The sequence below is a fragment of the Macaca mulatta genome, chromosome X, assembly GCF_049350105.2.
Source record: "Macaca mulatta isolate MMU2019108-1 chromosome X, T2T-MMU8v2.0, whole genome shotgun sequence".
In the NCBI taxonomy this organism is placed as follows: domain Eukaryota; kingdom Metazoa; phylum Chordata; class Mammalia; order Primates; family Cercopithecidae; genus Macaca; species Macaca mulatta.
This window is the reverse complement of record NC_133426.1, coordinates 30,156,966-30,184,009: the sequence shown is the minus strand read 5'-3', so window position 1 is coordinate 30,184,009 and position 27,044 is coordinate 30,156,966. Positions and strand designations below refer to the sequence as shown.

Below are 27,044 nucleotides of genomic sequence, written 5' to 3'. Positions count from 1 at the left end.
AAAGAAGTTTTACTGCTCAAAAATAACAACAAAAAAACAAGCAACCCAATTAAAAATTAAGCAAATGACTCAAATAGACATTCCTCCAAAGAAGATATGCAAATGGTCAACAAACACATGAGAGATGTTCGACATCATTAAGCATTTGGGAGATGTAAGTCAAAACTAGAAAAAAATGCCATTTTGCATTCACTAGGATGCTATAATTAAAAACAAAACAGAAAATAAGTGTTGGTGAGGATGCAGAGAAACTGTAACACTCATAAATTGCTGGTAGAAATGTAAAAATGTTTCACGCACTGCAGAAAATAATTTGGAAGTTCCTAAAAAGAAATTAAGCATAGAATTACCATACGATCCAGTGATTCTACTTCTGGGTATATAGTCAAGAGAAATGAAGCCATATGTCTTCATAAAAACTTGTACACAAATATTTGTAGCAGCACTATTCATAATAGCCAAAAAGTAGAAACAATCCATGTGCCCATCAACTAATGAATGGATGAACAAGATGTGGTATATTCACACAATAGAATATTAATTTGGCCATAAAAAGGAATGAAGTGCTGATACACCCTACAACATAGATTAACCTTGTAAACATTATGCTAATTGAAATAAGCTAGACACTAAAGGCCACACATTGTATAATTGCATTTATATGAGATGTACAAAATAGGCACATCCATAGACATAGAAAGCAGATTAGTGATTTCAAGAGTTGATGGGAAGGGGAAATGTGGATGATTCCTTGATGCACAGGAGGCTTCTTTTTGGAAAAATGATAATGTTCTGGAATTAGCTCGTGATGATGGGTGCACAGCATTGTGAATGTACTATGCCACTGAATAATACATAAAAATGTTTAAATGCTAAGTTTTGTGTTATGCGAATTTTACTTCAATAAAAGATATCCTCTTGGAATAATCTTTGATAAATTGTGAAGTTTTAGACCCCAAAGAGAATTACTCTTATACGTTGGTGACTAGAATGGGAACTCTAGGTAAAAAACACTTATTTCAAAAAGTAGTAGGCAGGGCACGGTGTCTCATGCCTGTAATCCCAGGACTTTAGGAAGCTGAGGCGGGTGGATCACCTGAGGTCAGGAGTTTGAGACTAGCCTGGCTAACATGGTGAAACCCCATCTCTACTAAGCGTACAAAAAAACCCCACGAAACATTAGCTGGGCATGGTGTCGAACACTGTAATTCCAGCTACTTGGTAGGCTGAGGCAGGAGAATCACTTGAACCCGGGAGGCGGAGGTTGCAGTGAGCCAAGATCGGGCCATTGCACTCCAGCCTGGGCAACAAGAGCAAAATTCCATCTCAAAATGTGGTAAACATATAATTTACATTTCTTCCATCGAGCCACACATCACAAAATCATAGAAATGCTTGAACATTTGGAGTAAGAGCTATAGGATGGGTGGTGGGTGACAAGTGCAGGGAAGAGGAGAATAGCCAAGACTTAGAAAAGGCATACATCATTTTACATATCGGATAACATTACTTATTTATTTTTAGATTTCAGAACATATTCTGTACCAGAGATGTTTGTCTACTCCAAAATCTATTTTATTTTTCTTTTCTAGTAATAGAATCCCTGAGTTTACCAGAGCACATGGCTGTGTGGAAGTAAGATTATGTTTCCCAGTCTTTCTTTTGGCCAGGTATGTCTTTGTGACAAAGTTCTGTTCAATTATGTGTAAAGAAAATGGCGGCGTGAGCTTTCTAGTAACAACGTTCAGAGACATTTTACCACTTATTCCCGTCTCATTCATCCTCCTGCTGACTGGAATGTGGATTGGATTGCTGAAGCTAACACTATCATCTTGACTATAAGGTAGTGGGCTAATAATGATTGTGAAAAGGAATATAGGAGGATGTTTGTGACGGGTCCTTGATGAATCTGGAGATGCCTTGGCAGACATGGAGTTTCCATGCCGACTAAATATGGATGAGACGGAAGTGAACTTCTGTGTTGTTCAAGGCACTATTATTTTGGAATGAATTATTGGTTACCACAGACAAACCTAAGCTTATCCAACTAGGGCTTTAATAAGAGACATGGAAGAGAGATTGAAATGAGTTGAACATTCTGAAAGTTTTAATAAAATCTTTAAAGGGAGTACATATTTCAGTGAAGATATACCCAAGGAATTAACATTACTTAAGTGCCTGATATTCAGTAATTAACATGAGAAGGACAGGGAAAGTATCAAATTCTATATTTAAACGTAAGACACTATTTGACTGCTTTGTTAAGTACACATTCTTCTGAAGTTAATGAGAATTCTAAATTGTGTTAAACAATATTATGATGGTAGAGTATTCTATTAGAAAGAAATCCACTTTACACAGATTGGATTTATTGCCTTTCAAAATGTGTGTGGGGCTATTGTCAACATAAAGAAACCCTCAAGATACCAGGATATCAGTATTAAGATAAAGCACATAAAGAATTACCTGAAAACAAATCATATGCCTAAAGAATGTGCTCCTCAGTCTGACTGGCAGAAATTTGAAAAACATGACCCATTTTATAATTCTGCTTGCTAGATTGTTTGTTGCAGAATATTTACCACGAAATTTTCTTCTATGTCTGTAGTAAACACAAGGAAAAGAGCAGTGGTTTCTTTTAAAATAAATACCAATGGACACTCATAAATTAGATACAGAAAATGTGGGTTAGCTCATTATCTCCATCAAAGGCCGTGGCATTTTTTACTTGATCCATTTGTTCCCTCTCACAGTGTGTCTCTGTGACATTCAGCTTGAACATGCTAAGACTTTTGCCCTCTGAAGGCTTTTACCCATCTGTACCTTCTCCCTAAAATGCTCACCTATTCCTGATAAATCCCATGGATCCTTCATGGGCCTGACTTAAGAATAACTTTCAGAGTAATTATTTCCTGATACCCCTAATGTGAGTGAAATAATCCATAGCAAATGCTTAGCCCAGTACCTGCAATGTACCAGATTCTTCATAAAAATCTGTTAAAAGAAGAGATTTGACGTTCAATAATGCACAAAAAGTCAAATATGCAGGACAGATTGAAAAATAAACTTGTTGAATGGTCTTAAGGTTTTCGGACATCTAACATGCTGAGTGTCTTGGTTATTTCTGTAAAGATTTAAATAAAGTATTTAGAAATAAAACATATATTTAATTATCTTATTTAAGTTAACTGCTCATGTTTGGGCAAAAATGCCTTGTCTAATTTACCTTCAGAATGATTGCTGTAATAATTGTATGTTATCAGCTCATGTTTCAAAGGAACGTCACACTATTTGTAGGAGCAACATGGTATATGAGGATGTTCATGGAACATTTAGAGCACAAGAAAGAGCAGGTTTCATGGTCATTAAACACATTCAAATTGTCACATATTAACATATAAATATACTCTGGGATGAATGTGTCCATGATAGTGCTATGTTAAATATGAAAGATAGATATTTGACAGAAAAAAAATTTTTCTTTCTTTCTTTCTTTTTTTTTTTTTTTTTTGGTAGCGTTTGTTAAGCAGAGTTTAACCTTCTTAGACCAAGATTTTACTTGATAAATGTTGACAGGGAAAAAACCTTCTGAGGCCACATAATTGGCTTGTTAATTGGCTGGATAATGGAAAGTAGAATTAGGACTTCACTTTTTTTTTGTATTAGCCAGGAAAATGCTATCAATCCTGATTTTAAAACCTGATGTTGTAACACATCTAATCTTCAACACTAACTCTGTTATCTTAACTCTATATTTATATTCTTATGTGAATGAGAAGAAGCACTTGAACTTGCTTTGACGTCTCTGTGGAAGTGGTTTAGTCGTCATATGAGGGTTGAAATTGGGAATTCCATTTTTAATAGTGGAAGAGTGGTGGATGAGGTTGAAACATGCATTGTGTGTCTGCAATCAGTGAAATTGTGTATAAGGAGTTTGTTCTCTGATGACTCATACAGTTAAAGGCCAGTCCTGACCTGAGGTCAGGAGTTCAAGACCAGCCTGGCCAACATGGTAAAACCTTGTCTCTATTAAAACTATAAAAATTAGCCAGGTGTGGTGGCATGCACCTGTAGTCACAGCTATTCAGGAGGCTGAGGCAGGAGAATCACTTGAACCCCGGAGACAGAGGTTGCAGTGAGCCGAGGTCATGCCACTACACTCCAGCCTCGGCAACAAGAGAGAGACTCTGTCTCAATAAAAAAAGGAAAAAAAAGTCTAGACTAGTCCTGATGAAAGGTGATGTTATTTTCATGTACTATCTAAAACAGTGCTGCCACGGGGCAGTAAGGCAGAGTCTTCAATTCACTTGGCCTTACAGTTGTGAAAGTGTGTAATTTTGGGTGAATTTTTAGATATCAGACATTTTCATTATTTCAAATTTTATGTTTATAGTAGGATTTTATTAACATTTTAATGTTTAAATACCACACGAACACAATGCAACATTTTAACATTTGCATAAAATGCAATTTCACTGTGTGAAGAACAGGTGAATTTCCTGCAGTGTAGGTGACCCTGTAGTACATGGTGCTATTTATTGATTCCTCTCACTGTAGGGATATCCCTATGTCATTGACATCACACTTGGCTATATAAGTTGAAGTGTCCATCTCTGTGGTAAAATTATATATCATGGCCCTGCTAAAATTGTATATCATGGAACTGTTGAATAAGTAGGGTAGTTTAGCAGGCTACACTGTTAAAGCAGGAGCCACGCAACTTGCTTTAGCCAACAGAATATGAGTAGAAGTGGTATGTATCAATTCCAAGCATAAAATGTTCAGTGTCATGGATCATCTGATCACTTTTCTTTCTGTCACAAACCAGCCATATTCCAGGTGAAAATTGTTCTGTCAACCTAGGTCTTGGAGTAAAGGTAGCATGAAACAGAGCCACGTCATACCTACGATATAAGCAAGAAACACACTTTTGCTCTTGTAGGCTACTGAGATTTAAGGCGTTCTTATACAGCATAACTTAGGCCAAACTGACTGATGTAGACCCTAAGGTGAAGAATATGCTGATTATGAAAATGAATAAGACACGATTTGCATCAGCAAGAACCCCATTTTATAATAGGGAAAGATATACCAAAATAATTATAAAACATGTCAAAAGTGAATAGGATATATGGAAAGTACAATGATCACACCAAAGAAATAGAGTTAAAATAGAGGGGTTTGAATTTGAAATGCTATGTAATTGTTAAAAGATTTCTTTTTAAAAAGAGAGCATTCCAGAAACAAGAAATACCATCTTCAAAAGCATAGAGGCATAAAAGAAAATTAATTTTTAAAGAAATAGCAATAAGCACGACATGTTTTGGAAATGTTAAATGTCTGTAGGGGCATCTATAATATGGGAAGAAGGTTGGGAGATAAATACAGAAAGACTGTTGGATAACAAAGGGTCTTATGTTCCATGCTAGAGAGGTAGTGAAGATACAGGTAGATCAGAGTTCCAATTTTGTCTCTGCCATTATTCTCCTCTTGAAAAAAAAACTTTTAGTTTATTCATCTGTACAATGGGATCAACAAAACCTATCTCATATATCTTGTTTGAGGAATAAAAGAAATACCTAATACTCAATAAATCTTCTTTTCCTTCATACCCTTTATGCTAAGGAGGTGATGTTTCATGAAATGGAATGTGTTTGGAGTGTTTCCTTTTAAGAAAAGGAATAAGATTAGAATCACACTTTAGAAAGATCACTCCGGCAGCATGTAGGTAGTGGGATGATGAGAGGGAGACAGGAATACCAGTTAGGAGTTCAGTGTTATAAAACAATCAAGAGATGATGAGGATTCAGGCTAAGGCAGTTATAATACCTGGCCTTTCCCCTTTCTTTGTATGACTTTCTTAGGTGACACACACATCTAGCAATGCCCTCCATAGGACAGGAGAGACAACAGTACCACTTGTAGTTTCCAGGAGCCTCAGTTTTCCAAAGGTGAATTGACTCCTTGTTTACCACACTAGTCTATATACTGAACCTTTGCTATCAAGGGCCCTGTGTTTCTGTACTTCCCAGGGTCTAGCTTACTAAGCCTCCCCTCTTTTTTCATTTCTTATCCTTCTCCACCACCACTGCTGTTCCATCCCCTTATCATTCTGTTAACCTGATAAACCGATCAGTGTAAAGGTTATTATGCACAAAATACTTCCATTAATTACAGTTCTTACGTTTGCTTCCACTCTGTGCTTTCTGAAGTCTTCATTGTCCCAAAATATAACTTCTTCTTCACGTTATTATTATTATTGCACAATGATGATGATGTTGGGTTCTATTTTTTTTTTTTTTTTTTTTTTGAGACGGAGTCTTGCTTTGTCGCCCAGGCTGGAGTGCAGTAGCCGGATCTCAGCTCACTGCAAGCTCCGCCTCCCGGGTTTACGCCATTCTCCTGCCTCAGCCTCCCGAGTAGCTGGGACTACAGGCGCCCGCCACCCCGCCCGGCTAGTTTTTTGTGTTTTTTAGTAGATACGGGGTTTCTCCGTATTAGTCAGGATAGTCTTGATCTCCTGACCTCGTGATCTGCCCGTCTCGGCCTCCCTGGGTTCTATTTTTAAGAGCAATTATTCTCAAACTTAGCTGCTCATTAGAATTACCTGGAAGCGGAGCGGGGTGGGGGGGAGTGTTTCAAACTCTCTCTACTCATGTCGCATCCCAGGCTAATTAAATCAGAACCTCAGTAATTTTTTAAACTCCCAAGATGATAGCAAAGTGCAGCCAAATTTGAGAAGCAGAGCTTTACAGAGTGATTCTGAAGCTTTAATGTGAATAAAAATCATCTGGGGATCTTGTTTAAATGCAGATTCTGATCCCATAGGTGTGGGGGTTTGGGGTGAGGCCTGAGCTTCTGCATTCCTAACAAGCTCCCAGGTGATGGCGATGCTGCTGATCTGAGGACTCCAAGTTTGTAGCCACGAGTTAGTGCACCATTAGTGTCTCTGTCATAAAACTATTTTAGGGTATTTTAAATGAAATACTATTATTTGTGATTGTCAAGGAACATTTCTCTTCTCCCTCCTTGTTCCCAGGGCTACATTTGGAACTTTGCCTAAGTATGTATCCCTTGTTTGGCCATCTCTATTACATTATAAGTAATTGATTGAGTGCTAATGAAAAAACAAGTGTGCTTTGTCTTAATAAAATATAGCTGAGATTTGCACATAGTGAAGCAATGCATTATATAATGTACCATTTTAAGAGAACTTAATGGCCTTGATATGTGAAAAGCTATGCTGTAGTGATCATTAATCAAGAAATTTTCAAAGGATACTTAGGAAATAAATGAATAATCATATTTAAGAAGTTAAATGAAATTTTCACAAATGCCAAACAAGACAAACTCATTTAGAATGACCTTTCCTGTCTTAAAAGGAGGTATTTATTATGAGACTAAAGTTCATCTGCACAGTAAAGGATGCCAATAACACATAAGCTACCTCCTTCTTACACACAGTTCTAGATACAGGAGAAATAGCAAACTATATTTGATTTACATTGCTTCTAGTTTAGGTGGATTTTAATAGAACTTTTACCAAAAGTGTCATTTTTTGTTTGTACGTGTCCTTTCTTACATGTGGAATGCCCATTTCAAGTGCTGCTGAATGGTTATTGAACCAATCTTTAGAATCTGGTCCCTAATGGTGCCTTTTTACTTCTGTTCATCAGAACTCAAGCAGGAAAGTGTTTCCCTTTGCCAGCCTGGAAACCAAATTCTACCACCTTGAACCTTGTAGACTCTGGTCAACTTTTGGTTAAGTACCTACACCTTATATTGCACAATTTCTAAACACACACACACACACACACACACACACACACACACGAACACTCCCAAGAGTTTCATGTTTGATAAACTGTCAACCAGAAACTTGTGGCTCAAGGTAACAGATGGAACATATAGGTTTACTTTTTCTCACAGAATCCTATTGGAATGACAAAGTAAATGATACAGACAGGATAAATCTGTTACAGCTTTGAGAAAGAAACAATCTCTGGACAGAGATTTGGATACATTTTTTGGGAGACAGAAGGGAGCTATAGTTACATTGATGGATAAACCAGGGCAGAGGAACACATGATCCAGAAAACACACCCAAAAAATGCACACTTTTTTTTTTTAATAAGTAACAAGCTCCTGAGAAGGTTGGCATTGTCTCCCGATGTCTTTCTACCTGAGACTCCTAAACCAGAGAGGGAAGCCATGGAGAGAGAGCAGGAGTGAGTTGCCAGATAGTTGTTCAGGTGATTAATTAAAGAACTATCCCTGGAAACATTTGCCCAGTAAACAGGAAAATAAAAAGAATTGCCAGAAGGCACTCAGGTACAGTAGATATAGAGAATAATCGGACCGCATTATTCATCACCTCCCGTGTTCCAGGCACTACTCCCCATGCTGGAACTTTAGCAGCGAATACCTCAGTCTCTCCTCTCATAGAATGTATATTCTCCTGGGTGAGGCCAACAATAAATAACCCAAAATAAACATATATGTATACGATAAGGATCAAGAAGAAAAATAAAGCAGACAACAAGGATAAAGTGGTGTGGTGCTATTTTAGACGGGGGGGCAGGGAGGACCTCTCTGAGGTCGTGACATCTGAGCAAAGGCCTAATGTAAGTGAAAACAATGAGTCATGTAATGATCTGCAGTCGGCCCAACAGTCCAGATGAGGGAGGTTGCAGGTTTGAGGCATATCAAGGAAGCCATGTGGCTAGAGCCACATAGTAAATGTGGGATGGAGTTGGAGAGAGATCCAGGGCCAGAGCCTGTAAGATTTTAAAGTCTAGGGCCTACAAGGCTAGACTTTTCTATGTGTGACAGGAAGGGATCAGAGGCCGTGAGCAGTGAACACTCATAATCTCACTTATCTGTAAGCATCAGTCTTTATTTGGAAAACTAGCTATAGGCAGAAAAGGAAAAGATGCATGGGACCAGTGGGGAGGTTATTGCAGGAGTTGAGGTCAAACAAGATGGTGGCTCAGGCCAAAGTGGTGTGATGGTGCTCATGGGAAAGTGTTGAATCTGAGATACATTTTGAAGGTAGAGTTGATCAAATTTGCTACTAACTTAGTTGGTGGGTTGCCAGATATGAATCAAGGATCATTCACATTAGAATGAGAGATCATAAGTCTCCAAGAAACATACCCTGGTCATGTAGTTCAAGTACCTGAATCCAGTCATGCCTCAAGCCTCAAGACGAGGTTCTGATTTTGCTTAAACCCCTTTGAAACAGATTGAAAAATCTTAAGAACCTGTGGACGATGTCGAAGTATTTAGAAATACCCAACTGAAACAAGTAATGCCACGACCTCTAATTTTGCAAAAGCTATGACTCTCTAATGAAATTTTGTTGTTTTACTGGACAACAGTGTTTTCTTTTTTTCAGTATCTATGAAAGAGTAGCTGGTAACACTGTTGAATAAAAGCTCAGTCAGGATAAATTATTATCCAGTGCTGGGGGAATGTTCTTTCCTGCTTCCCTCATTCAGGCCTTGCTTATCTAAAGAATTCAACAACTTGGACCATATGGTAACATGCTTTTCAAAGATGAACAAGCTCAGTGGAGAAATCCTGGGGTTGTTACTGCATCACCTCAACCAGTCTCCATATCAAGTGGGATTCGTCTCGTGGCAGTGAATCAAGGATGATTGGCCATGAGCTTTTAGATAGCTCTGATTTTCTGCCTTGTATCTTTTTTGTCCATACCTCTGATTCCAAGTATAGGTGGGTAGACAGTTCCATGCGGGCTGGGACTTTTTTTCATGTCACTATATTTTGCAACACTAGGATACCAGTGGAGACTTGGTGGCAACCTTCAATCTTGGAGGATGGAAACTAATGGATAAATGCTGTTGCCACCTCCTTGGGGCAGACAATTCTGGTTGGCATTCTGTATGTTTCCTTGGAGGTCCTGGTGGAATTACCCCTGTTGCTCAGAGCAGTGAGGATAGTAATGTACCTCAATACTGGCTTTTCCTGCTTCCCAATTTCACTTTCCTGCACTCACCACTGCTTCCTGGAATCATCTCTCAAGGAAGCATACACAGTCCTTCTCTCATTCCCTTCTTCAGAGAACAAAGCCAGCTCTTTTCATTTACACAGCCATACTGAACATGGTAAAAACATCAGTTTGGAAATAAAGGTTCTGATTTTCTTCATCACCAGTGTTTCGCTTTGCTGCAAATAAATTCACCTACATCTATTCACAACATTTTTTTTTTCTTCATACACTTGTCATTGTGGGCTCAGAGAAAGCAATTAGGCTCATGACATTACTAATGTTAATGCATTTAACTCCAGACTTGAATGTCTTATTGACAGTTTATTGACTGTGGTGATCCCTTATTTCAAACGCACTGGGCTTGTATATGTATAGAGAATTTCAAATGCACAAATTTGAGTGAATTGGGAAGTATTTCACTTCATGAAGTCTGATGCCGCCAACTTAAGAAATTGAGATCTTATGGAGGTAAAGAGTAGAATGATAGGTACCAGAAGCTAGAAAGGTTGGGCAGGAGGAGGCAATGAAGAGAGATTAATAGGTAAAAACATACAGTTAGGTAGAAGGAACAGATTCTAGTGTTCAATAGCAGAGTAGGGTGACTAGAGTTAACGAAAGTGTACTGTATATTTCAAAACAGCTAGGAGAGAGGAATTGAGATGTTCCCAACACAGAGAAATGAAAAATACTTGAGGTGATGGATACCCTGAGTACCCTGATTTGATCATTACACACTCTCTGCAAGGAACAAAACATCACATGTACCCCACAAATATGTATAAATATTACATATCAATTTAAAAAAGAAAAAAAAGAATTTGTCCATCAGCTCTAATAACTCACAGTTGTGAGGTACTTAAATATATATAATTATTTCATACATTTGGCAACTTTGTGAAATAAACATAAAAAAAATTTACTCTCATTTTAGCGACTGTCAAACTATTACATTGGTACAAAAGTAATTGCGGCTTTTGCAACTGAAGGTAATGGTAAAAACTGCAATTACTTTTGCCCCAACCTAATAGAAGTCAGAGTGGTTAAGACAGATAATTTGGCAGATGGGACCTTAAGTCTAGCCACCAGGGCTGGCAAAATTGCTAAAAAACCACACAGTCAGGGAAAGGAGTGAAGGCTGAGCAATCTCGTGAAGTTAAAAGATACGCAGATGTAGAAGAAACTTTTCACTCACTGTTTCACTCAGCAGGTGTTTGTTGAGCACCTTCGATATGCCAGGTAATGTACAATAAACTCTAGATATAAGGACTGTGAGGAGTTGCTGGCCGTGGTGTCTCACGCCTGTAATCTCAGCACTTTGGGAGGCCGAGGGAGGCGGATAACGAGGTCAGGAGTTCAAGACCAGCCTGGCCAACATGGTGAAACCCCATCTCTACTAAAAACACAAAAATTAGCTGGGCATGGTGTCAGGCACCTGTAATCCCAGCTACTCAGGAGGCTGAGGTCGGAGAATCACTTGAACCCAGGGGGCAGAGTTTGCAGTGAGCTGAGATTGCATTGCACCACTGCACTCCAGCCTGGGTGATAGAGTGAAACTCTGTCTCAAGAAAAAAAAAAAAAAAAAAAGGATTGTAAGGAGTAAGTTGCTAAGAAAAGTTGGAGGAGAAAAGAAGGTAATTTTTAGGAGGACGATATTAGAACAATTCCAGACCCAAAGCAGAGAGTTTCTAACTAAAACTACCATTGTCATTGGGGAACAAATTATGTGCACCAATAGAGAAATGCTTTTCAAACTGACCAATCAAATCAATGGGGCCATAATTTTTTTTTTTTTTTGAGACGGAGTCTCGCTCTGTCGCCCAGGCTGGAGTGCAGTGGCCGGATCTCAGCTCACTGCAAGCTCCACCTCCCGGGTTTACGCCATTCTCCTGCCTCAGCCTCCCGAGTAGCTGGGACTACAGGCGCCCGCCACCTCGCCCGGCTAAGTTTTTGTATTTTTTAGTAGAGACGGGGTTTCACCATGTCAGCCAGGATGGTCTCGATCTCCTGACCCGTGATCCGCCCGTCTCAGCCTCCCAAAGTGCTGGGATTACAGGCTTGAGCCACCGCGCCCGGCGGGGCCATAATTTTTAAACCTGCCAGTCAGTTAAATTTATTAATTAGATAGTATCATCAACATCTGGTATTGAGGTAGATTTAGAATTGGTAGACTCAGAAAAACAAATGGACTTAAATTTTTCCTTGAACAAAGTGGTTGTTTGACTGATTTAGAAAGTTTATTTTCGAACATTTCAGGATTACAGTAACTATTAGAGTCACAATTCCAGATCAGCAACTCTGTGACTCCTAATGCAGCTGATTAACTTCATTGTAGTACATCGAAAGAAATAAAGAATAATGATTTGATCTTCTTTAGGGGTTTCATGAATCACCAGAAGCCTATTAATTCTCTCATAAATATAGCTTTAGACATTCTGGGTCTTAGAAAGGGAAAGGTAAAAGGTGATCACTTGGTTTTATCAGCTAGTATTTATCTACAATAGCGTTTACCTGATATTTACTTTGAAAAACAAGGAAAACACTATTGTTACTCCCTGTCACTTGTTACTGAAGGAACTGAATTAGAAGGCATTGTAGCTTTTTTAAGCCCAGGTTAAAAATTCATATCGTGTTTCAGATCGCCATGGCTTCCCAGGTCAAGAGCAGCTTGAAAAGGTCAATTTTACAATTTTACCCAGCTTTATCCCCACCTGTACTTCACTCCTACATCGTTTAGTAAAAACTGCATTACTTTGAAGTTGAAGGTTGCATTTAGGCAGGCAGAGCAGCTTTACTCCCACCCTGAGTTGGAGCAGATAATGGATTCCGCAGAACAGGTGTCCAACTGGCCAAGGTCATCGCACAATGAGTCAGTGTAAATATCCAAATTGCAGTTGTGGACAAACTCAGCACATGACAGGTGCAGTTGATAAGTGTCCTTTTGTCTAGGTGTCACAGTGGTCTGAGGACATGGAACAAATCAAATGAAAAAGGTTGTGCCTGCCTTAGAAGGTTATGTCTTTACTAATCCTGTAGCAACCAGCAGGCTGGCATTAATCTGTGCAAATCTCTGCTCTGGTGTGTTTGGACGATTTTGTTTTTCAGGAGCTATTTGTTCAGGGGAAACAAATGGAAAGTGGAAAGATGAAGTCAGTTTTCTCGTGACGTTTTCAAGGATGAATACTTGTGAAGGACAAGCAGGCAATCTCTTCTTAGAAAAAGTCAATCCAGAGAACCTAGAAGGTCCTTCAGAGTGGCAAATAGAAGATCGCAACTTGAAGGAAAACACGAGTAAGAAAATCCGAAGACTCAGCCCATGAGAAAGAAGAGAAACTATAATTTCTAATATATTACAAATTCATGGTTCTCAGCACTGCACTTAAGTTTCAACCTCAGACAATGCCTAAAATTCAAAGGCATCAGATATATGTGAGGTGGGAATGATTGCTCACAGAAAATGGATTTAAGTTTCTAGAATTAAAAAAAACAATCTAGTTGATGAGATGAAACAAATTTAGAAAGATACAGGACCAAGGTGCATGTATTAAAGCTAGTTTATAGCACTGCTTATTTCCTAGATGAAAAGGCTAAGATAATGTTAAATACTTTACTCAAAGTTAAATCATAGAAAGTAAATGAGTGTAAACTTGTTTATTTATATCCCAGTGTAATGGAAGAGTCAGCAAACATTTCTGAAAACAGCCATGTTAAGAAAGCAAAATAACTCTCTTACAGACTTAGAACAGAGTGTACATATTAATATTGGTTCGTAGAATTTTGTCCCCACTTCAGAAATGAGAAGGGTGAAGTTAAATGACTTGTTTAATGTTATTCTGTCAGAGTGGAAGAACCCAAATTCAAGGCCAGGTCTTTTGACTGTTAACCCACTTTTCCTGTTACTTTACCACAGTCCTTGTAGCACTCTGAGTAGCAAAACAGGCCTCCAGAAAATGCTGAGTCTAACAAGGCCTACTACATTGTCCTCCTTCCAGGGTCAGTGCAGCGATAGCTGGGTAGGAGTGCTTGGCCTGCACGTTGACAGTGGGAGCCATAGCCTTCTCTCTCTCTCTCAAGGTACAGTTTGCCAACAAATATATTTTTTGAGCACCTACTATGTGTCAGAAATCATTCTAATTACTGGGATACCATACAGAGTGACAGATTCCTTGCCCTCAGAGGACTTTTATATTAGTGGAGGAGACACAATCAGTAAGCATTGAACAACTAAATACATCACATCAGGTATTGGGAAGAAAATGAAATCGTGACTAGCTCTGGCAACATAAGGAAGGGACTAAGGTCAGCTGGGTTTTTCGGCTAGTCTGGTTGGTGGGTTCATTAAGCCACTGATCTCAGTACCTGTGTGGCACTTGAGGGTTGAGGCTGTATGACGAGTGAAGACTGCCACAATACTGCTGAAGCAGTAATGACGATACCCCAAACAGTAGCTTGAATACTGGAAATGACAAATAGTGAAATAGCCCATGAAACAACATTGCCAATACATAATATTGTGTGAACCAGGTGACCCATCCAGTGTTTAGAGTCTGGGCCAAGAAATGTGGACATACAAAAAAAGTAGGATAAAATCTTCTGGGTGGAAACTATGTGTGTGTGGCTTCCCTAGGAGAGACAGAACTGTGGCAGTGCTCGTACAGGAACACCTCCTAACCCTGAAGTTATTCCACGTTGTCCTAAAATGGTTGATACATCCACCACTTACCATGTAACAAACATTATTATAAACACTTTACACAAATTAACCCATGTCTAAAAATTACCTCACAGACACTGTTGTGCATGTTTGACAAATGAAGAAACTGAGGCACAAACAGCTTAAGTAACTTTCCTGTAATAGGCTCAATAATGTCCAAAGATGTCCACGCCCTAACCCTTAGAACCTGTGCATTTGTTAACTTATGGAATGAAAAGGCCTTTGCATATGTGATCAAGTTAAGAATTTTTGGATAGAGATACTATCTTGGATTATCTGAGTGGGTCCATTATAATCACAAAGATTCTTATAAGAATCAGAGAAGGGGATGGAAGCAGAGGCCAGAGTTAAGTGATCAGATGTTAAGGAGCTTAGGCAGCTTCAAGAAGCTAGAATAAGCAAGGAAATGGATTCTTTCCTACAGCTTCCAGAAGAAATGTCACCCTGATTTTAGCTCAGTGAAACTGATTTCAGACTTCTGGCTTCCAGAATTATAACATAAAAAATCTGTGTTGTTTGTGTTGACTTAAGCCACTACATTTGTGGTAAGCAAAGCAGCAACAAGGAAACTAATACATTGCCCAAGGTTACGATGCTACAAAGTGGCAGGGCGAGGATTAAAACTGAGGCGATCTAGTGCTAGTTACAGGGATTTAACCACTGTGTTATTTAGGGCCTCTCGCAGGCAGAATAAAATTTCACCCTGCAAGCAAAATGGGGGTCTCCTAGGTTTTCCTCTTATGCTGAGAATTCCAGGTCCTGGAGAAGAAGAAAAAGAGAAAGAAAGAGAGAGAGAGAGAAGGAGTGAGAGAGGGAAGAAGGAAGGAAGGAAGGAAGGAAGGAAGGAAGGAAGGAAGGAAGGAAGGAAGGAAGGAAGGAAGGAAGGAAGGAAGGAAGGAAGGAAGGAAGGAAGGAAAAAAGCAAAAACAGAAAGAGGGAGGATGGGAGGGAGGGAAAACGTAAAAATGATTCTACACCAGCTGGTATATACCAATACCCTTCCCTGCCCCATGTCTTCACAGCTGTGTGGCAAGTGAAGACCAATGGATCCAGGCTTCCTGATGCTTGTATTTATCATGATTCACTTAGGAAGGGTGGGGAAAGAAATGCTAATTACACACTTACCAATGGAATACTTTTACAAGGATCAAAATTTCTCGCTGCAGCCATGAAAAAGAATGAGAGCTGGCGGCCATTATCCTTAGCGAAATAACGCGGAAACAGAAAACCAAATTATCACATGTTCTCACTTGTAAGTGGGAGCTAAATAAAGAGATCACATGGACACTAGGAGGGGAACAACAGACACTGGAACCTACTTGAAGGTGGAGGGTGGGAAGAGGGAGAGAATGAGAAAAAATACCTATTGAATACTATATTACCTGGGTGACGAAATAATCTGTACACCAAACCCCCGCGACAAGCAATTGACTTATATAACAACCCTGACATATACTCCTGAACCTAAAAGTTAAAAGAAAAAAAAAACAAACCATATACTAAAATGAAAACGATTCTCACTGTAACAATATTATCCCCTCGTGATTATTATATTCCTAAGTTTTAGGCACTTTTACATCCTGCTCGCTGCCCCCAGCTCTCTTAACACAGCATCCAGGACATAGTGGGCGCTTATAAATACTGATGGAATTAAACTGAGCGCTTATGCTAGCATATTTAGACCAGTGCTTTTCAAACGTCAAGGTGCATGTGAATCCCTGGGGACACCGTTAAAATGCAGATTCAGAGTTAGAAAGTCTGGTTGGAGCCTGACATTGGGCATTTCCACCGAGTTCCCATATGATGTTTGTCTATGTTCTGTATTTTTCAAGGTCTCAGAAAATGAGACCTCCCTATCCATATACAAATATGAGTCTCACAAACTGTGAAAATTTAATGAAAGTTTACAAAGAGCATAGAAGTAGATGTTTCCTCTTTTCCCCTACCCTCCCAATAAAGGGAACAAATTAGATGCGAGGGTTCAATGGAAAGAGTTGCAACAGCATCCAGGCGCTCGCTCTCCTCCGGTCTTCCTGAGAGACAGGGAAAGGGGTAATGAGAAGAAGGAGGGAAGTGTCCAGGAGCTCCCACGCTGCTGTTCCTCTTCCATTTTCAGCTTTTAAAGAACACCCGCCCCTTCGAACCACCGAGGTCATGGGCGAATACACCGGAGCGCAGCACCGCGCCCCCCCTGCCCGCCTCCGCGCCCTTGCCCAGACCGAGGCGGCCGACGCGCCTGCGTGCGCGCTAGGTATAAATAGGTCCCAGGAGGCAGCCACTGGGCAGAACCGGGCTGCAGGAGCCGCGGGCCATGGCGGGCGAGAACCACCAGTGGCAGGGCAGCATCCTCTACAACATGCTTATGAGCGCGAAGCAAACGCGCGCGGCTCCTGAGGCTCCAGAGACGCGGCTGGTGGATCAGTGCTGGGGCTGTTCGTGCGGCGATGAGCCCGGGGTGGGCAGAGAGGGGCTGCTGGGCGGGCGGAACGTGTCGCTCCTGTACCGCTGCTGCTTTTGCGGTAAAGACCACCCACGGCAGGGCAGCATCCTCTACAGCATGCTCACGAGCGCAAAGCAAACGTACGCGGCACCGAAGGCGCCCGAGGCGACGCTGGGTCCGTGCTGGGGCTGTTCGTGCGGCTCTGATCCCGGGGTGGGCAGAGCGGGGCTTCCGGGTGGGCGGCCCGTGGCACTCCTGTACCGCTGCTGCTTTTGTGGTGAAGACCACCCGCGGCAGGGCAGCATCCTCTACAGCTTGCTCACTAGCGCAAAGCAAACGCACGTGGCTCCGGCAGCGCCCGAGGCACGGCCAGTGGGCGCGTGGTGGGACCGCTCCTACTTCGCGCAGAGGCCAGGGGGTAGAGAGGCGCTACCAGGCGGGCGGGCCATGGGGCTTCTGTACCGCTGCTGCTTTTGCGGTGAAGACCACCCGCAGCAGGGCAGCACCCTCTACTGCATGCCCACGAGCACAAATCAAGTGCAGGCGGCTCCGGGGGAGCGGCCGAGGGCCCCCTGGTGGGACACCTCCTCTGGTGCGCTGCGGCCAGTGGCGCTCAAGAGTCCACAGGTGGTCTGCGAGGCAGCCTCAGCTGGCCTGTTGAAGACGCTGCGCTTTGTCAAGTACTTGCCCTGCTTCCAGGTGCTGCCCCTGGACCAGCAGCTGGTGCTGGTGCGCAACTGCTGGGCGTCCCTGCTCATGCTTGAGCTGGCCCAGGACCGCTTGCAGTTCGAGACTGTAGAAGTCTCGGAGCCCAGCATGCTGCAGAAGATCCTCACCACCAGGCGGCGGGAGACCGGGGGCGACGAGCCACTGCCCGTGTCCACGCTGCAGCCCCATTTGGCACCGCCGGCGGAGGCCAGGAAGGTGCCCTCCGCCTCCCAGGTCCAAGCCATCAAGTGCTTTCTTTCCAAGTGCTGGAGTCTGAACATCAGTACCAAGGAGTACGCCTACCTCAAGGGGACCGTGCTCTTTAACCCGGGTAAGGGTACTGGCCTTGGGCGCCGGCTTTTCCCAGCTCACAAAAGCATCAGGCAGTGCCTATCTAGGGGCGCGGGCAGTAAGGAGTTTTCAGTGATCAGGAGAGTGTCGGGACAAAGGTGAAGAAATCATGACTAACTCAGCAGAGTTGGGGTGGGGGGCTCCAGGAACCACTTCTCCTGAGTGGGCTGCTGTCAGAAACTCAGCCAAGAGGAGGGGAGTTGTTTGTTTAGGTTTGTACTTAGCTCTTTACACGTTTCTTACTACAGAAAAGTTTGTGCCTTCATGGGAAATGGTTATTCTTTCTTTAGCTTTCTTTGAAGTCCAGAGCATATCTTTTTCTAAAAGTTTTTGCTCACTGAAGATTCTGCGACATCGATTTCTGAAACTCCATTCTGAAATTTACTAGAACCTTTTTTTGGGGGGAGGAGATCTATTAGGGCTAGCAAAAAAGGAAACATTTGTTAAAGGGTCCCATAGAGAGACTATTCCCTAGGGACACTGTCAGACAGTACACTGGATGTAGTGTTTCATAGGCCTGCCTCTGAATGGTTATTTGTATGGTCCTAAGCATCTGGACTATCCCTTCCTCCAAATCTCTGTGAAGAATATCAGGTTGGCAAAGGGATAAGAAAAAAAAAAAAAGTCACTTTAGGGACTGAGAGCAGGAACACTGTATTTTAGAATTCAAAGAGACTTTAGAGACCTCCTAATCAACCCCCTTTGCTCTGTAACCTTCCCCCACCGCATTTTACTGTGTAGGTGGATGTATCCCAAGGTCCCAAGTGACCTTACTCCAAAGTAAATGGCTGGTGTGTTGTGGCACCTGAGGGTCCTATCTTCTGGGCCCTGTGGGATGTCGGCTGCACCAAACTTTCAGGTTGTCTGTTGGGTGCAGGACACACTGTCCCACAGGGTGCAACCAAATCACTGGGGGAACATCTCCCTGGACAGCCAGGCACCTTGTCTTGGGTGTTTCTCTCTACTAGAATCATCTTCAACCAGCGTCCTTTTGAAATGATTGAAGTGGAAAAAAATTTTCCAGGCAACTTGAGTTGGGATAGTTTCCATAATGCTCCTTTTGTATCTTTTCCCTGGTGCTGGAATCTCTGATTATGTCCTGGCCCCCTGCCTAGCATTTTTGAGAGTGCATAATATATATAAATATATTTAATATATATATTTAATATATTTAAATTTATTATATGGGATATACAAAAGACAAACAGCAAAGAGAGGCCACAGTCTCAATAGGCGTTACCTTTCTCCCCAATATAGGTACATTTGAGTTTCAAACACACTCAGCTTAGCTGGTTAAACTCATACTGAGAAAGGATTAGGAAAAGTCAATCAAGAACAAGGAAGAAGTGTGCGTGTGTGTGTGTCTGTGTGTGTGTGTGTGTGTTAAAAGTATATAAAACAGGGTCAAGGGAAAGAGGGAAACTATTGATACTGAAACTAATGGAATGTAAATTTCTGGAAGGTGAGCCCCTTTCACCTTTATATCCCAACAGGACAAGGAACGTAGTGGATGATTAATAATACTAGCTGAAGGAATAAGAAGACTGTTTTCCAAAGTATCTTGAGAATCATCTGTGACCCTTATTATGAATGCAGATTTGCAGACACTGGGCTAGAGCTACTGAATCAGAATCTATAAGGCAGGAGCCTAGAAAGACTTTTATCTACTCCCTCCCACCCCCAACTACACACACACAAGTACTTCTTATGCACAGGCAAGTCTGGAAAACAATGGTATAAGCAAAAAGGTAACATATAATAGACACTGGGGTGAGCTGAGGTCTCTATGTCATGAAACGTGAGGTTTGAACGAATTATTATCCCACCAAATACACACACACACACGCACACTTCTTCCTTGTTCTTGATTGACTTTTCCTAATCCTTTCTCAGTATGAGTTTAACCAGCTAAGCTGAGTGTGTTTGAAACTCAAATGTACCTATATTGGGGAGAAAGGTAACGCCTATTGAGACTGTGGCCTCTCTTTGCTGTTTGTCTTTTGTATATCCCATATCATAAATTTAAATATATTAAATATGTATATTAAATATATTTTTATATATTAAATATATATTATATAATATATATTAAATATATAAATATATATTAAATATATATTAATATATTTATATATTAAATATATTAATATATATTAAATATATTAAATAAATATATAAATATATATTAAATATATATATTAAATATATATATGGGTTGTCTTTTGTATATCCCATATAATAAATTTAAATATATATATATATATATATATATATATATATATATATATATGGGTTCAAAGTTAAGGAGATATAAAACTGTGGAGTCCATTTGCGTTTTCTCTGCCCTGACCTTATTTTGAAGGCCAGTTTGTGTGTGTCTGTGTTGGGGGGAACCACTTGGGTGGGGAGAAGGTAAAGGGGTATATTGTGAACACAGAGAGAAGTAATGTGGCATTCACAAGATGAAGTTTCCACAAGTCATGAATCTAGACCTAGAGAAGCTTCAGATTTCTGGTGGTGTTTCATGCAAGCCTCTTCCTACTTTCGTCGACGGAATTCAAACAAAACGAAATTGGGTCTTAAGCCTGGATCTCAAGTGGTAGGTAGTAGGGGATGATAATGTGTGAACTAGGGTAATCAGAATTGGAATATGGATTAAAATTCTTGCTTTAATTTTGTTCTTATTTTATTTATGAGATTTGATATTTGCCTGTAATAGGAGTGCCTCTTGCCTATTACCATTAGTATATTTTTTTAAGAACACCGGTTCTGCTGCTCTGTGGTGATTGGCATGGTGTCTTTAAAATACTTTTCCATTGAATTTTTTAGGAAAAGGGAAGGAAAATGATTACAATCATCATTAGCATCATTTAAACCAAGTGGTCAACTGCTAATTACTTGAATACAAGTTAAAGAACTTTGCAATGATATTATTATCATGGAAGATCAAAGGACCTTCAAAAGCAGCCTCCTCTTATTACTTTCCTTATAAAAACTTACATGCTCTTAAACTTTCCTGCATTGTATTTCATTCACTTTTCCTTAGGTATCACACTATACTGCAAAAGGTCATGTGTTTTCAATTACAAAAGTTATTTTTGAATCATGGTGCAATTCGTGATGTTTTCATGTTTACTTTTTAAACTTTTTTTTTTTTTTTTTTTTTTTTTTTTGAGACGGAGTCTCGCTCTGTCGCCCAGGCTGGAGTGCAGTGGCCGGATCTCAGCTCACTCCGCCTCCCGGGTTCACGCCATTCTCCTGCCTCAGCCTCCCGAGTAGCTGGGAGTACAGGCGCCCGCCACCTTGCCCGGCTAGTTTTTTTTTGTATTTTAGTAGAGACGGGGTTTCACTGTGTTAGCCAGGATGGTCTCGATCTCCTGACCTCATGATCCGCCCGTCTCGGCCTCCCAAAGTGCTGGGATTACAGGCTTGAGCCACCGCGCCCGGCCTACTTTTTAAACTTTTAATGACTATAAGAATGTTCAAAAACTTCTTACTCTGATATTTTTGAAAAGAGCCTTTTCGAATATTCATAAGAATCATTCTTTTATTTTTTTCAAAACCTTCCCCGATACAGAAATCATGGTACAATGAGCTAAGTGGCTATTGTTAGCTTTCAAATTATTCGGGGCCTCTAAACTAATATTGGCCTGCAGCCAAAGAGGTAAAATGAAACTGTGTGTCAAAGTTTGTGGCTGTGAAGTTTACCACCATTGGCTGAACGATCAGTATAATGGCGGGAAGTTCAAAGAAGAATGGTAAAAGCATTTGTCATCTGGCAACGCTTCTTGTTTCTCATGGCTTGTTTCTCATAGGTAAAGTGCCCACCTCTTGAAATATCATGAACTTCTTCATATTTGCATAGAAAGTGAACTGGAGTGATGATTCATTAAACTATATTCTACTGTCATATTAAATTGTGTGCATTTGTTGGCTCATGGCCAGTGTATTTGCAAACGTGTGCATACAAACATAGTGAATATTAAGTAAGAATGATCACATGATGTTTCATTCTTGGACATGTTGCTTCTGAAAACTTAGACTGGTTTGGCATTTTACCCTTTTAACCAGGAAGCTTGGGGTCTTTTTTAATTGGGACGAAACAGAAATGGGCATTTTTAAAAAGCTATGTAAGGACTCTGTGGTGAGCTGTTTTATAACAAAGAGATTTTTCTCCCTCCAGACGTGCCGGGCCTGCAGTGCGTGAAGTACATTCAGGGACTCCAGTGGGGAACTCAGCAGATACTCAGTGAACACGCCAGGATGACGCACCAAGGGCCCCATGACAGATTCATCGAACTGAATAGTACCCTTTTCCTGCTGAGATTCATCAATGCCAATGTCATTGCTGAACTGTTCTTCAGGCCCATCATTGGCACAGTCAGCATGGATGATATGATGCTGGAAATGCTTTGTACAAAGTTGTAAAGGCCTGTGGGCCACACAAATGCAGTAGTGCAGTTCACCATGAGGGAAGAATAAAGAGCTGTGGGCAAAAGAGTGTAAAATATTTTAAAATAAACTTTCTTATTATTTTTACATGCAGAGTATTTTGTATTCAATTAAAGAAATACTTTTATTCCAGACAGTTATAAATTTCTCTGTTCCATAGTTAAAGAAGACATTTGCCAACAGGTAACATATCTCTGTACATCTTTTTAAAAATAGCAGGGTACTACTATAATAAGCTATTTTCACAAGTGTAGCAATTTCAGGGAACCTACTCAAATCAAATTTGTACATATTGTTATAATAAATGTTAAGGTCTTAACCATTAACTTGATTGAAAAAGGTTTCAGCAGGGTTTAAGTAAGGCTTCAAAAACTATTAAAACTAGCCAACATAAGCAAAAAGTATCTTTGGAAGTAACATCATGACATTGAATGTAATTATGTGCCAGTATCAGTGGCAGGTCACTTTGCTCTATCTTCATTTCCACTTCCATCAGCCATGTGGAAGACTGCGTTTGCATCCAACTGGAGTCAAGAAGCAATCTGTAATTATAAAGACACGTGGAAGTGAAAGAGATTTTCAGCTTTTTGGGGTATCTTTTTTGTGCACAGTTATGGATTTAAAGTTTCACAAGGAACATACATTCTATAACGAGGGGTTATAGTTCCAGAAAGCTCAACATCATTATGAAACCACTAATTATGCTTCATCTTTTAGATACATTATATTTGTAACTGGTATATTGAACAAGCATGGCATGAAATCATAAAGCAACTTTATTGTTGACTCCTGCTGCCCCTTTAATTATCATCCATAGAACTGGTTTTTCTTTGTCTCCAGATAAAATTTAGGCTACTATATGTCTATTTGTTTATGGGCAATAAATTGCCTGTTATTAATGAGTATATCTAGTCTAGAGTAATAACCCATTGCAGGAAGTCTTAAACTTCCTTTTGTGCAGACCCCTTTGGCAGTCTGTTGAATCCTATGGATATTTTGTCGAAATCAGGCTCTCAGAGGAATGCAGTAGGGCTGAAGAAAGCGTCATGATAGTCACAGCACACACACACACACACACACACATACACACACACACATAATCCCTGAGGGCTCATGTGGTCCCCTGGAAACAAAGAGTTAAAAATGTTAGGGCACCCCAGCAGGATATGCATCGGTCAGGCAGCCCCCAGTGTGGCCTCCCACCGAGGTGCCTCCTGCCCCAAGGTATTCAGTCCAGTAAAAGTAATTCAGTTCAGCCCCCGGTTTTAGAGGGGCTGCCTGGGGCTGTCAGTCTCAAATAGTTCTGTCACTGACACTACTTCATCTGCCTGGTGAGTGTAGATGGCATCTGGACACGTTCTGCGGGGACATGCAGTGGAAGCTGGCCCTCTGCTGCCAGCTCATAGTCACCCTGTCCCGTGCCATCTAGGCTCAGCCCTTGGTCTGAGTCCAAAGCGCCTGCAGCACTTGCAAAAGCAGCGCAAGAGTTTTCTTCGAAAAGAGGGGAAAGCTTCCAGAAGCAGTTCCAGAAAGCAAAAATCATTAATGCCCTACCTCCTCCCCTGAGCCTTCCCTGGTGTCAGGGTTGTTTTTCTCGACTGTTACAAAATCAATGTGTCCCATTCAATAATCCCAGCTTTACAAATTTTCCTAATCACTTCTTTTTTCACCCAGACCTTCTGGAAGGATTGTGTGTAAGGGGGACAGAAGCATTATCACAGAGTAACGTTTTAATACAACTTAACCAGAAAGACACATCATGTTCAGGAAGCGGTCAGGGCAAAATCCTGATTTTCAATATTTTTTCAAAATGGGTTTACATACCACCCCCCATGCCTTTTTCCGTGATCATTTATTTAGTGAACACCTAGCAAAAATCAATCCTTTTCTGAGGACGCTGCATTGGATGATCAAACTGCCTTACTAAGGTGTGTACAACAGGAGAAAGGCAAGGGAAGTAAAGGCAGGCTATCAGTCCATTGTTGCAAACTGCAGCTAACCTGGAAAGTGGAACATAAGTCAATAGCCATGAGACGTCCCTGAGAGTCTGATGTATCAGGGGTGGGCAGAGGGGTCACATACCCTGTGGTGTGCCCCTTCCTAAATTGCAGCCTTCGGCTAGAATCACAAGTTAGGAACGCAATCAGGCTGTTGTATCCCATATCAGAAATATCGAGTCCATCAGCAGCTCCATTTCTAATGGTCCCATCAGAGAACAAGCCTTTTTCTCTAGGGCATCTGCAGGTGACCCAGATGGTCAGCTAGCATCCATGATGTTTTATAGCTGTGACCCCGCAGGGATGTCTTAAATTTGTGGCAGTTCCAGAGACTGAGCTCTGTTCATTGAGCTTGTGTGGACTTTCAGTTCAGCACAGCTCAGTGCTGAAAATGAAACAGGCTATAACCGGCAGTATCAGGTTTCAGTCAGGTCCAGGGAATTAGGATCTGTGAATTCAGTATTCAAAAAAGCTAGAGGCTTTTCTTCAGCAGCAGCAGCAAAGCTAAGACGCTGTAGGCCAGATACCTGTGTTTCAAGTCCAAGTAACAGGCAAGGCTGTTCCTAAGGACTTTTTACCCTGTTAGGCCAGATTGTTCAAACTGACCCATGCAAAAATATGCATGTCAGGCTAGAAAATCATCAGCCTCTAAGGGTCAGAAATCTGATTTAACAAGAGCTTATTGGCAAAAGCAAACAAAACCCCACAACTCCCTAACCCCTGAAACCTGCTTTGAAAACCCCAAAAGCGTGTCTTCATTTGGAGATTGGCTCCCTTTTCCAGAGGCTCCAGTAGGCATAATTTTGGCAAATAAAATAAAATAAATTATCCGTTACTGAGCCTTGTTTCCAATACCAAGAGTATAAATTCCAATCTGCCCACCTGTGGCAAAAAAGCAAGGGAGCTGTGTTTCATTAACACTTTTTTTTTCCTTTGCAGCTTTTCCTGATTGAGATGACCCTTCTAGCATTTATGAAATTATAAGCACATAACATTGCACATCAATTTTCATCAGACATCCACATGCAATAGCCACAAATGCAAAGCTGTGAATTAAAATTCCTGTTTTTTTCTTATTACGAGTGTACTAAAATCCCTAGCAGTAAATTTTCCATTTACAGAGTTCACATCACAGCTGCCAGGAGAACCCAGCTGGGATGGAAGGGAAAGGGAGGGGAGCAGCAGCAGCCAGACTGGAGAAATAGCTAAGTGGGTTTCCCTCTCTTCCTTCTTCCCTCCCTCCCTCCCTTCCTCCCTTGCTCCCTTTCTCCCTCCTTTCCTCTCTTCCCCCCTTCCTCCCTTTCTCCCTTCCTCCCTTTCTCCCTTTCTCCCTTCCTCCCTTTCTCTCTCTCCCTTTCTCTCTTCCTTCCTTTCTTCCCTCCCTCCCTCCCTCTCTCTCTCTCTCTCTTTCTTTCTTTCTCCTCTGCTTTATCTAAATCCTTGCTCCAGCCCTGGAAACAGACTTAATTCTTTTTTTCTCTCTACTTGGAGGAGAGAACAACTACAAACTACATTTTATGATATTTGGCACATCCAAAGCCCATTGTACAGAATGTTTGGGCCCTTTTTCCTCCTGCGAGGGTGTTAGGGAGGGGGAGAGACTACAAAAAAACAAAGCTATCATCACCTAGGCTATGTTACTGTTTCCTATCCCACCTCGCCCCACTTACTTCAGCACAGCCAACTCTGTATGGTCAAAAGCACCTAGCAGATCCAGAGAGCCAGCCCTCCTGGGATGAATCTACCCTTTCCAAATTCAATAGGTAACTTTTTACCTCTGATCACAGACAGCAGCTCAGTTGCTGTTTCATATTATGGTTAACTCCATAGCCACCCAAGTACCAGGGTTTCATAATTCCCTGCCCTTCTCTCTTTCTTTTCCCCAAATAATACTGCAGCTAGATTTCAGTGAATTGAGGTCATTCTAGCAAATCTCACCACTGCCACCGTTGTGTCGTTGTTCCCAAGACCACTCTCGTATTCAGATATTTGCTAAAACGTCTCACAGCACTCCACAGGTACTTGTACTCACAGTTGTACATTATGGCGATATACTAAGAGTATAAGGCTGGGTCATAGGGAGAAAACACACAGGCCTCCATATGCAGGCCACTTTACAGTCTCTTCCTCCCATGAGGGGTCATAAAGGATATACTCTTTCCCCAGCAATAAAAACTCAGCAACATGTGTGTGATTATTTCTGCTCAGGGAAACCCTTTTTAGATTCCACCCTTAGGGCTTTTATAGAGAGCTGGTCACGTAGGTACCCTCTACCTAGCACGTACCAAAATTCCAGACACACAAAAAGGAAGTAGGTGCTCGGTATGAACTATGTTGTTTGCACAAACTGTCCAGGCACAGTGAGTCGCCCCT

General features: G+C 41.1%; 1 protein-coding gene across 1 annotated transcript; it reads left to right on the top strand.

Moving 5' to 3' along the window:
* The first annotated feature begins 17,024 nt into the window (after nucleotides 1–17,024).
* On the top strand, nucleotides 17,025–22,806 carry NR0B1 (nuclear receptor subfamily 0 group B member 1). Its single transcript, NM_001195285.1, has 2 exons — nucleotides 17,025–18,202; nucleotides 22,406–22,806. The coding sequence occupies exons 1-2, from the start codon at nucleotides 17,035–17,037 to the stop codon at nucleotides 22,648–22,650; spliced, it is 1,413 nt and encodes a 470-aa protein (NP_001182214.1). The 5' UTR covers nucleotides 17,025–17,034; the 3' UTR covers nucleotides 22,651–22,806.
* The last annotated feature ends 4,238 nt before the right edge of the window (nucleotides 22,807–27,044 follow it).